This window comes from Nansenia antarctica (genome assembly GCF_963989245.1).
Source record: "Nansenia antarctica genome assembly, chromosome: 7".
In the NCBI taxonomy this organism is placed as follows: domain Eukaryota; kingdom Metazoa; phylum Chordata; class Actinopteri; order Argentiniformes; family Microstomatidae; genus Nansenia; species Nansenia antarctica.
Window position 1 is genome coordinate 53,161,815 of NC_137677.1, and position 12,746 is coordinate 53,174,560.

Below are 12,746 nucleotides of genomic sequence, written 5' to 3' on the forward strand. Positions count from 1 at the left end.
TAATCATTCATTCCTTTCACTTAACAAGTCGATTTCTGTACAGATTGTAATTAATAATTAATCATTCATTCTTTTCCCAATGACAAGTCGATTTCTCTACAGGTTATAATTAATATTTGTAATTTACATCTTTTATTTTAGTTAGGTCATTTCCACAGCTTTTGATTAGGAATAGCAGAATAGATTGTATTGATAATTAAGCAGTAAAAGGGTTTTTGTAAATCAGTGAATACTTAGGTGTTGACCAATCTTTGTGATTTAATAATTGTGTTGACCAGAACTGTAATTAGTATTGAATGAGTAATTAAGTGACACATTCATAAACAATTAGGAAACACATTTAAGTATAAAGTACTTACACAGCTATTAGATTTAAGTTAATACTGCACTGACATACACAAGAGGCAAGTCTGTTATTCTGGAGTTGCAGGGTTTTTGTGGGGATGGTTAATACAGTTATATTGGACTAGCATTTGTTTAGCAAACAAGACAAAATAAGGTGGGTTGTAAGAAGCGTACACCTTATCTAATATAGAATATTGTCAGCATATTGAACAAGTAGAATGGGGTCGAATTCCACGAAGCTGTTAAAAGATATTAGTGAACATCGTGGAATGTTGGCTACGTTATCCCCTATGGCTGTAGTGGAAAAAATGAATCCTCTTGTTAGGGAAATTAGCAAAATGTCAACGAAATGGAATAGCCGTTGGGCATACATTGAACAGCCGTGGCCGAAAGAGGGCAGCATTAATTTACAATTAATTGCAACATTGGAAATACTTATCAATGGGCACAAAGCACATCAAAGAGGAAAGATTAGATCAGAGAAACGCAAGTTAGAGTTAGCTATTTTAGATCTATTTAAGGTAGAGGGACAGAAAATAGCTCAGTGTCCTGCCCCCAGTCCCCCTCCATATGCTAAGGCACTGGAGGATCATTCCCAGAAGAAGAAGAAGGAGCCAAGGGGAAAAGGGGACGACAGGAGTGACGAGGAAGATGACAGCGAAGATGGCAGTGCAGACTCAAGTGATGACGACAATGCAGATGGAGGCTACCACGCGCAGGTCAGGAAGATGATAGCCACAGCCGAAAGGAAAGGTGGGAGAAGACGCCCGGAGAAAGAGGGAGATTGTCACCGAATGTCATCAAATACATTAAAGAACTGTCCAGTGCTGATTCGGGGTAACAAGATGGAATATCATCCGTGGCATCATACAGATTTGTCTGAAGTGATCGAGAAACTCCCAGTTCTTCAAGAGGGAGGACATTCTTGGACGGCGCAAGTCGACGTGATACTGATAGGAACGCAGGCCGCGATGGGAGACCTGAAAAGACTCTTAGCTTTTATTGCAGGATTGGATACAATGCAGGAAATATTGATGAAGGCAGGACTTCATAGATATATCAATACATCAGTTTATGATCCAGAGCTCTTCGCAGCAAACAGAGGCAGGCTGTGGAAAGCAATCAGAGAGACCTACCCTACTCACATTCACCCAGACAATATCATTGTGAAGCCACTGGGGGGGGATGAGAATCCCAGGGGTTATATTGCCCGTATGCACTCTCAATGGAGAAGTGTGACAGGGAAAGACGCTGAAGATAACCCCTTAGAAAAATCCATAATCAGGGAAAAAATACAAGAAGGGCTTCCTACCCCAGTTAAGGATAAGCTAGCAGAAGTGGTGGGGCTACGACACATGAACAAAGCTGTTTATATAGACCACGTGGCTCATCAAGTTGAGTTATATCGAAAGAACATTCAGATACAGAAGGCACGAGACGAAGAATCCCTCAGAATATTGACTCATTTGCAATTGACTGAAAGCGAGAGGAACATAGAGGGAGTGCAGGCTTTAGCCCCACAGCAACAGCCACCTGGAGTGCAGACTGCTACTTACCAGTCCTACTCACAGGGGCCACAAGGGGGGTATCCTGCTACTTACCAGTCCTACCCACAGGGGCCACAAGGGGGGTATCCATACCCACAAGGGCCACCAGGGGTGCAAGCGGTTCCATACCAGAGGTACACACAGCCTGGCCAAGGACCACCACCAGGGGGATGGACAGCAGCAGGGAAGGAGATGCTAGAACCATGCCAATGTGACCAGAATGGACATCTAGCCTGTGCCTGCTGCAACAGGCCCCAGGGGGGCGCAGGGGGGAGCCAAGGAGGAGGATATTGGCCCCCTACTACACCTGCTCCAGGAGTGATGAACCCTTACGGAGGCCCAGCAGCTGGCCTATAGGGGTGCCCGGAAGATCCGAGTGGGAGGTGCCAGCTGGTGGTGACACAGAAGCCTGAAGGCGCCACGCACCTCCCTATGTCTAGAGAATATGTGAAGACAATCGGATTTGAGGGAATTAAACAGCTGATTCCTACAACTGAGCTTGTAGACTTAGAGTACAAGGGACAGAGAGCAACTCTGTCAACACTTGTGTCAGAACACACGCCAACAGGGCTGCTAGGGAGAGATGCTCTATGCCAATTGAACTGTACAGTAAAATGCACACCTGACGGATGTCAGGTGACGATGCCATCCGGTGCTCAGGTTCCATCGACAGCCAGAGTGATTAAGCATAGAACAGACCTACAAGCTTTGCCTTTAAAGGGAGCTGATATAGAATATTGGGTTGATGGGTCTTGTTACGGGGTAGGAGAAACGTTGTGCGCTGGGTATTCCTTAGTTAAAGCACAGAATTCAAAGTTTATTGTAGAACAGGCTGAGGCAGTTCCTCAGCCTTGCTCGGCTCAGTTGGCTGAATTGATTGCCCTCACAGAAGCATGCAACTTGGGAACCGGACGGAGAGTGACAGTGTACACCGACTCTGCCTATGCACATAATGTTTGTCATTTTAATGGAGCTGTATGGAGGGGGCGGGGTTTTAAGAGAACTGATGGTACGCCTATACAGCATCACGCACAGATCATGAAGCTGTTACAAGCCATGATGAAGCCAAAGGAATTAGCTATAGTGAAGTGTGCCACACACAGGTCTGACTCATCACATGTCACACAAGGTAACAGGGCTGCAGAGGATGCAGCCAAAGCCATTACAGGAGCAGACAAGGCAGGTAAAGGTCTTCTGGTCACACATGAAAAGCAATTACAGGGCATGGTCACACTTGAGGATTTATTGATGTTACAGAGTAGAGTAACTACGTTAGACAAGAGCGTTTGGCTAGCAAGGGGGGCAAGTCAGGATGACACAGGTCTATGGAGGAATCATGAGGGGTTGGTTGTAGCACCCTCAGATTTATTAGGCATGTTAATACAGGAAGCCCATGGATTAGCACATGTGGCTAGGGGGGAGGTAAGACGCAAGATCACCAAGAAATATGGGTTTTGGAGTCCATATTTGATGGAACAGATTGACCATGCTTTAGGTCAATGTGGGGTCTGTTGGAGAAACAACATCAGAGTGGGTACACCAGTGGTGTCTGGGCATATCCCTACCCCAATAGGGCCACGGGTGGTGGACAGGGGGGTGGATGTACAGAGTAGGCAGGATGTTGTGCCAACAGGTGCCGAGGTCCCCAGAGAACCTGAGAAGGAGGAGCTACGAGGAGATGCTGTGGTGTTGCCAGAGCCAGTGGCAATGCCAGTGTTACAGCCAGTGACATTACCGGCAGTGCCTGAAACCGAGGGGACAGTGGAAAGCTGTCCAGATGCCAATGAACCAGAAACCAACGAAGCAGAGAGTGCTGACAGTCTGGAGGTCCAGCCTGGGGGTGTCCAAAGCCTGGACACCTGTGCTACTGGGGATGCTGGCGAGTGCCTGCACCATGCTTCAGATGATGCTGAGGGCGACTCCCCAGACCTTGATCAGCGTGGGAGGGGACCAGGCGGCTGCCTTAACCTCAATGACACTGACGGACGACGACCAGTTAGGAAAAGATTAAAGACTATGAATAGGGTAGTGAAGCAGCAGATCAAAGGGAACGACGGGAATGGACAGCAGATGATAGCATGGCTGGAAACGGTCTTAGGGGAATGGGAAACTTATTTTGCCAAGATAGGAGCACCTATTATAGCAGACATGATTTTTGACTTTCTTAGAAGGCAGGGCCTCATTGACTGTTTTTGGAAAATCAGTCACTCAGTCCACGTTAATGAACTTTTCAGAAGACTAGTCCTCACCTGAGGTGAAGATCTATGCATTAATGCATTCCCTTTGTCCTATGCTTACTGTTGGAAAATTATGTGTTATGATAACTGAATGTCATTATTTGTGTATTGTTTGTTTGTTTCTATATCGTGTGATTGAGGTCAGTTGAGAAGTGATGTGGTGGTTACACAGAGCTAGGAGAGAGGTTCTGTTCCTAGCGCAACGAAAATGGAAAGCTCCTGACTATGAAAGTGTTGTCAATCTGAGACAGCGGTAAAGGCTGTTCTCCAACTGGGTACAAGTGCTAGTAACCTCTGACCCCGACGCTTCAAGGACAAAGAAAACATCGGTCGTTGGAAGTTTCTGTATTGATTTGTGCATGATAAACTGTGTTTAGTTTAATTGTGATTGTTATTTTCAAAATTCTTTTTATTATTGGTTGTTTTCTATTTTTTGTTTATGATATCTTTGGTTCCTAATACTGGTCCTGGGTTGGTCTGTGTTATTGTACTTCTTGTGTTGTGTGTTGGTGTAGTTTTTCTGTCTGTTGTTGTTTATTTTTTAATTTTTAATTTTATTTGAAAAAAAAATAAAAAAAATTTTTTTTTTTTTTTTTTGGGAATGTTTTGTGGGGTTTTGTGTTTTTGTTTTTGTTTTATGGTAGTTTCGTTTCGGAACACCCTCTGGGTGGTCCGAGGGGGGATGTGTAGTATATTTCTGTAGTATGTATGATCTATGTATGAATATGTGGTATGTTTTAGACACACACACATGCCAGGGCATGCAGGGACACAGATGACCAGCAGGGACCTTTGGGGGTTGAGTAGGGACACACATGCATGCTGGCCCCTCCCCTCTGGAGGGGAAAGGGGAGACAGGGACACAGAGAGCGCTCTTCTCACCCAGGATCCACGGGGAACAGATGTAATGTATAAACCTGCCTGTAACTAATTAAATTATCTTAAACTAACTGTTCTTTGATTCATAATCAATAAGAATACACTACAAAGGCCTGTAGCATTTAATGTAAAAAGCATCCATGTCTGCCCCGGCTGATTCCCTACTTTCTTTCTGTACAATAAAGTAGTGATGCTAATGATTTAACTTTAAGAGATCTAAATAAAATGTGAAGATTGTATAAATTACTCTGTTGTGTTTCAACATTTCATGTTGTTATAAATATGAATATATTATGTTTGGCACTATTTAAACTTCTCCTTTAAAGGTAGACTTTGAGATATGACATCATTCCAGGAAGTCATAGCAACTTTTAGCAAAGATATTTGGAGTAAGTTAAGATGTGAAAATCAGCACATGCGCACCACCATGATATGCGTGCCGGAGTTGATCATCTCAGTTTTGAAATGATCTCTGGTAGCGTCACCCCGCTGTTTCCCATTAACGGCTTATGCCAAAGTCTACCTTTAAAAGTCAATTAAGGACATAAGTAACTTGCAATTGCAATTTCGATATGGATGTCAACATGTTTTTATAAAAATGTACTTTACTTCACGTAAACCAGTAAAGCAGTTCATGTCAACTTGTGATACTTTCAGCTGTAAGGCATCTCAACCTTGATTCAAATAGTTATAGAGTCACAGTGTGAAAAACCTCTTTTGATGCTGGCAATATCAACTGCAGGAAGTGAAACTGCAAATATCCATCCGGCAACCACAGTGGTATAACAATATAACATGTTTTTACAACTGTCTATCATTGAAAGGTTGCAATTCCAATGATATTCCTGATACAATCTGACAAGTATCAAGAATGCACATAATGGTAACCTCTCGAAATAAGAACCTAGACCAACAAACTGAGTGTAATGTCATCCACTGGTTCTAGCAAACAGAGCAAAGCACATCTGAATTTCTCCTCTTTCTTCCTGAAGCGTTCAATTGTTCACTCATTACATTTAAAAGAATGCCAAAAATATGGTGGAAACACCCTCCAGCCTATTTTTACCCCAATCTCATGCTTTTGACTCCTTTGATAGGGGTTGAAGGAGTGCACATTAAAGGGAGAAGCATAGAGAGAATTACAATTGGGATTGTGTGCAAATAAACCTAATCCTGTGTGAGACACATCTTCAGTTCTCTACTGATTCCATGTTATCAACAGCAGGAGGTGCTTGAGCGGGGCTTTCGATGAAGGTTGACTGTGTCTGTGGAGATGAGGTGGTCCGCCCTCTCCTCCATGGCCAACACTCTCCGCACTGCCTCCTCAAAGGCCACCGCCACGTTGGTGGCATCTTTGGCACTAGTCTCATAATAAGGGTGGTTTCCGTTTTCCCGACACCACTCCAGGGCATCCTCTGTAGACACCTGCCTCTCTGTCACGTCCAGCTTGTTCCCCAGCACCACAAACGGGAACTTCTCTGGCTCCTTGACATCTGCGTAGTAGATAAACTCCTTCTTCCAGTTTGCGAGGTTGAGGAAACTCTGGCTGTCGTCTACACTGAAGGTGAGTAGGCAACAGTCGGAGCCGCGGTAGAAGGGAGTCCTCAGGCTGCGGAAGCGCTCCTGTCCTGCAGTGTCCCAGATCTGCATGGTGACCAGGCGACCGTCAACCTCCAGGTCCTTATTGAGGAACTCCACTCCGATGGTGTGAAAGAGGTGCGTGTCAAACTTGTTGGTGACGTACCGGTTCATGAGGGAGCTCTTCCCCACGCCGCCATCACCCAGCAGGATGACTTTCAGTAGGGGTGACTTGGCTGCCATGGCTGTTCACTTTGAAAAACTATAGCCTTGGAGACAGAATGCAGTGGGTGTGTAATTAATGGTTGTATGACAAATGGCTATATTGTACACAGACTAACCCCTTTTTTTCTTTTCTTATTCTGGCTTGTTAACCATCTGAAACCTAGGGACACTTTCAGGTTAGTCATGTTCAGCAAATGCGACACGGTCCGAAAATGTTGGCACACAAATAGTGGAAAGGTATTGTGGTTAATCTTTACTGTGAGTGTCAGGGCAGAGCTTTGACTTACCAGTGAATGATTGAAGCCTCCTCCAGTCTCAGCTGGTTGGGGTCATGTGCTACAGACACTTGGGTTCCTTGGTCACATGCGTTCTGTGTCGGTCATTATAATCTGAAGCATAGATAGTATACCAACATTCAACTGTAAAGAAACAGCTTCCAATGATTAACTGACTAAACCAAATTAAAAACAGCTAGACATGGGATTCGTCTACTGAATAGGATGACATACTGGAATAATAAAAAAAAAATGTTACCTATTTATTGTAAACAAAAAAGTTAATTTCCTTCCAGTGAGGGTTTCTATTAATGTATATTAACAGAGAAGGATACTGTTACACCAGAACTACACTAACAAGCCTGCTGAGGCGTTTCGTGACGTTAGAATTATAAGGTTCTATCTCCATTTTTGTCAAAATTGAGTTTTTTTTACATAATCTGATCCATTAGGTGTGTATTAATGCCTGTGTGGTGTTATTTTTTAAAATGTAGACATTTTTGAGTTAGTAATTCATAAAATACAACGGTTCCATCTCATAAAACATAATGGAATGTAAAAACTTTGACGCTCAATATCTCTGAACTGCCCTAAACGGAGATAGAACCTTCTCATTCTAAGCTCACGGTTTGTCAACATCATGAAACGTACCAGTGTGTTTTCGTTACAGACATTAGTCCGACCCCCTTTTCTTACTTTTTGCTAGCTTAACTAGCTGTTTAGATAAGAGGAAGCTATCGAGTTAGCTAGCATCGCAGCCTTATCTAAATCCATTCCGTAATAAATATGGCACTTACCGTTAACTGTCGCAAGGACAGTGATGATTGTTGATGTTTGATGTATGATTTTTCGTTATCCTTTTGGTTTAGTTGGCTGGCCTCAAAGGCTGGCTCTAGAGCATGCTAAGCTAACGTTATCTGACTGGTTTCTAAACCGATGATGGCGCTGCCTGTGGGCTAGCCTCTGGCTGTGTTCGGAATGGCATACTAGCATACTACTCATACTAGATATGACGTAGATTTTGAGTATGCAGTGCGTTCACACTGTAGAGTATGTGAAATTTGAGTATGCAAGAAATGTATACTAGATTTTCGGTCGGCTGGTATTGGCATACTTATTATGAATTTAGTAAGCAGTATGCAGTATATACTAATTGAGTATGCTACTATGCAGTATGCTAGTATGCAGTATGCTAGTATGCCATTTCGAACACAGCCTCTGTTTAGCAGCGACTCATGTGACCCAGGAGAAGTCTCGAGCTGTCTCGAGTCTGTCACAGATCTAGTGACAGTAGTAGGAGAAATAGAGAAATGCACTGTAAGCTCCACTTAAACCTGCAATAATGTAGCAAAGCATTCATATACTATAGTTTGACTCTATCTAGAGGGGCAACTTTTTTTTAACCAAGAAGTAGCTGGCATTCTTTTAAGTATTCATTTAAGTAAGAGACTCATTTTCATCATGCACACACCGAGTATAGCTAAACTCAGCCACCAGAGGGCAACATTACGTGATGTTAGAATTATAAGGTTCTATCTCCATTTTTGTCAAAATTGAGTTTTTTACATAATCCGATCCATTAGGTGTTTATTAATGCCTGTGTGGTGTTATTTTTAAAATGTTGACATTTTTGAGTTAGTAATTCATAAAATACAAAGGTTCCATCTCACAGAACATAATGGAATGTAAAAACTTTGACGCTCAATATCTCTGAACTACCCTAAACGGAGATAGAACCTTATTTCTAAGCTCACGATTAAACATACAGTAAACAAGCATTGGTAGTAAGTTAGTTAGTAATTTGTATATCAAACTGTTCCATAGCTTCACTCCACAGATTGATATACAAAACCCTTTCCTGGTGGTACGAATACTGTGTGTTTTGAAATTAAAAATGCCCCTTAAATTGTAACCCCCCTCTCGATCACTGAACAATTTTTGAATAGTTCCTGGTAGTAGATTATTTTTAGCTTTAAACATTAATTGTGCTGTTTGGTATGTAACAATATCTGTACATTTTAGTAATTTTGACTGTAAGAATAATGGGGTTAGTGTTCCAGATATCCGACATTGTGAATTATCCGTATTGTTCTTTTTTGGAGAATAGATAGTGAATATATTGAACTTTTGTAGTTATTGTCCCAGTTGTATACAGAGGTATGACTTAAGCTATTTTCATTTGATCTGGAAATAAACTGGTTTGGAATGATAAGTTACAGATGTATGTTAATGGTTTAGAAATTCCATCAATAACGTTTTTCACTACTGTAATATCAATGTCATTAAAGTCAGTAGACTTATTGTTTTACAATATCCATATTTCTTTCTCATCCACTGCTGTGAGAAACATTGAGTTGGGATTTCTCTCTACTAATTTATATCGATTTTCTCCAGCTGTCTCAGGATCAGGGATTTTTTCCTGCTAGGTCAGGTCAAACATGGTACATGGTACAAACATGGTACATGGTACATGATTGGATATACTGCACGTAAATACAATCAGCTATAGATCTGGGGTCAATTCCATTTCAAGGACAATGTTTACCATAACTGCAGTGTGCATCCATCTTTCTATCCTTCTATCTATCCATCTGCATCTGTCTGTCCTTTGATAAACCCTGTCCCTCTGATTCAGTGCCAGTGATGCTGTGAAAGGAGAGGGACTACAGGAGGGGGTGGAGTGGCTACAAGGTACAACACTGTGTGTGTGTGTGTGTGTGTGTGTGTGTGTGTGTGTGTGTGTGTGTGGTGTGTGTGTGTGTGTGTGTGTGTGTGTCTGTGTGTGTGTGTGTGTGTGTGTGTGTGTGTGTGTGTGTGTGTGTGTGTGTGTGTGTGTGTGTGAGGGTGGGTGGGTGGATGAGTGTGCGAAAGGTTAGTTAAAATTGTATTTGTAAATTGTATTTGTTTTCGGATTAATTCTGCCACCACTATTGAAGCATTGTGTTTTTCACTTTAGCCCTAGAACAAATTGCACAGTAAGTATCACAGTAAATTGAACTGTGTAGTGTTGTCCAGTAGTACTAACTAGAGAATGATGTTGTGGATGGGTTAAGAATAGGGGAGGGATTATTACTTTACTCTAAAACCATGGATCGGATCTGTGTAATTGACATTGACACATGGGTAGTAAGGATGGTAGACAAAAACAACTCTCCTATTCTTAATCTATACCTGTCTTGATGTTTGGTTGAGTAGTTGCATGGTCAGATCCTACTATGATAGGTAAAACAAAGTGATGTAGAAGGTAGTGTGAGCTGCTAAACTAATTGAGTTCATGATGATCTTTCTTCTCTTCGCTTTAATCTCCCAGATCATTTCAAAACAATGAAGCTATGACATCTTAGGATGGAAGATAGTCATGGAGAAAGGGACCATGGCAATTGCAGTATCGCTCGCCTGACTGTGCTTGTTCTGGAGGAATGGCAGCCAGACTTCACATTACATAGGCCTTATACCAGTTACAGGTAACCTCTTGGACATCCAATAACTACATACAGTATCTAGCAAGTATATACAATAAGGCAAGGCAAGGCAAGTTTATTTGTATAGCACATTTCATACAACAGAGGCAATTCAAAGTGCTTTACATGCATTATTTAAAAATACAGCAAGAGGAGCATAAGAAAATAAAAATTACAATGAATAAAAGCAAATATAAGAAGTAAATAGATAAAACATTTAAAAAGACAATAGTTAATGGAAAAAAGACATTGATAGAAGTGTTTGTGTTTAATCATATCCCTCTACATCCCTCTACATCCCTCCACATCCTTCTACATCCCTCCACATCCCTCTACATCCCTCTACATCCCTCCACATCCCTCCACATCCCTCTACATCCCTCTACATCCCTCTACATCCCTCCACATCCCTCTACATCCCTCTACAAACCTCTACATCCCTCCACATCCCTCTACATCCCTCTACATCCCTCCACATTCCTCTACATCTCTCTACATCCCTCTACATCCCTCCACATCCCTCTACATCCCTCCACATCCCACTACATCTCTCCACATCCCTCCACATCCCTCTACATCATCCCTCTACATCCCTCTACACCCCTCTACATCCCTCCACATCCCTCCACATCCCTCTACATCCCTCCACATCCCTCTACATCCCTCCACATCCCTCTACATCCCTCTACATATCTCAACATCCCTCTACATCCCTCTACACCACTCCATATTCCTCCATATCCCTCCACATCCCTCCACAAGAGGAGCATAAGCAAATAAAAATTACAATGAATAAAAGCAAATATATGAAGTAAATAGATAAAACATTTAAAAAGACAATAGTTAATGGAAAAAATACATTGATAGAAGTGTTTGTGTTTAATCATAACTGGTGCAAAACATGAAGGTTTTTAGCTTAGATTTAAATATTTTAAGGGTTTGGGCCTGTTTGATTTCTTCAGGGAGTTTGTTCCAGGAGCATGCAGCAGCGTGACTGAAAGCTGCTGCACCGTGTTTTGTTTTTACTCTTGGAATTATTAACTGATTTGTCTCAGCTGACCTTAGGGACCTTGCGGGAATATAGGGTGGGAGGAGATCTGATATGTATTTTGGTCCAAGACCATTTTGTGATTTGTATGTAATTAGGAGGATTTTGAATTCAATTCTCTGAGAGACTGGTAGCCAGTGCAGGGATCTCAGGATTGGTGTAATGTGTTCAAATTTCTTTGTTTTTGTTAGGACCCTAGCAGCGGCGTTTTGGATGAGCTGCAATTTACGAACAGCTCCTTTAGATAGGCCTGTTAGTAGACCATTACAATAATCAAGTCTACTCGAAACAAATGCATGGATGAGTTTTTCAAGGTCTTGCATGAAACCTGAAACATGAAACCTCTCATTCTTGTTATGTTTTTCAGGTGATAGTAGGCTGATTTAGTTATTGAGTTTATGTGGCTGTTGAAATATAAAAACACATTTGCAGTATAAAGAGTTTATTCTGAATTGTCAATTATGTTAATAGACAGACCAATATACCATTTATTAGAAGTTTAAAGCAAGTCTCTGAGGCTGGTGGTCAGTCCTTTTGGTGATACAATAGAAACAATGCAATAGAAACAATGCAAATTGACTTGAGTAAATGCCATTTTAACACATTTGCCAATACAGAAGCTGACTGATTTAATATGAATAAATATCACAGCATATTTCATGGCATAAAAAACAAGCAGTGACAAATACAATTGAGAAAATGTTTGAGAAGGTAGAACTGTTTTCAACAGAATACATACAGTATATACAGGCCATGCCCACATTTGAAAGCACACTTAAGTGATTTTACCAATGAATTCAATGCTGTGACCATGTTCACAATGGTCCATGTTCACAGTAAGTTGCTCAGCAGAACTTGACATCACACCTGGGGAATTGGCGTAGAAGGGAACAACTTAACTACCATGCACCAGATATGTACTGTAAATACAACACCAATGAACACTTCCCCTCTCAAAAAACACAGAATGAACACGAGTGGTACCCTATGTACTACCTTATTGACTCATCACAGCCTACAGTAACTCATCACAGCCTACAGTAAAGGGCTCTCCAAACTCATCACAGCTGGCTGAAGTGCGTGCTGCAGATGACTTATCAATCTCCCCATCGCAACTGCCTAAACTGCACTCCACAGTCGCCAGGGCGATC

The 12,746-nt window shown here is 41.9% G+C and overlaps 1 protein-coding gene across 1 annotated transcript; it reads right to left on the reverse strand.

Annotated features, from left to right (window-relative positions):
* Window positions 1–5,122: 5,122 nt before the first annotated feature.
* On the reverse strand, window positions 5,123–7,963 carry rab9a (RAB9A, member RAS oncogene family). Its single transcript, XM_080536150.1, has 3 exons — window positions 7,884–7,963; window positions 7,099–7,200; window positions 5,123–6,855 (listed from the first exon to the last, which is right to left on the reverse strand). The coding sequence occupies exon 3, from the start codon at window positions 6,827–6,829 to the stop codon at window positions 6,224–6,226; it is 606 nt and encodes a 201-aa protein (XP_080392276.1). The 5' UTR covers window positions 6,830–6,855; window positions 7,099–7,200; window positions 7,884–7,963; the 3' UTR covers window positions 5,123–6,223.
* Between the last annotated feature and the right edge of the window lie 4,783 nt (window positions 7,964–12,746).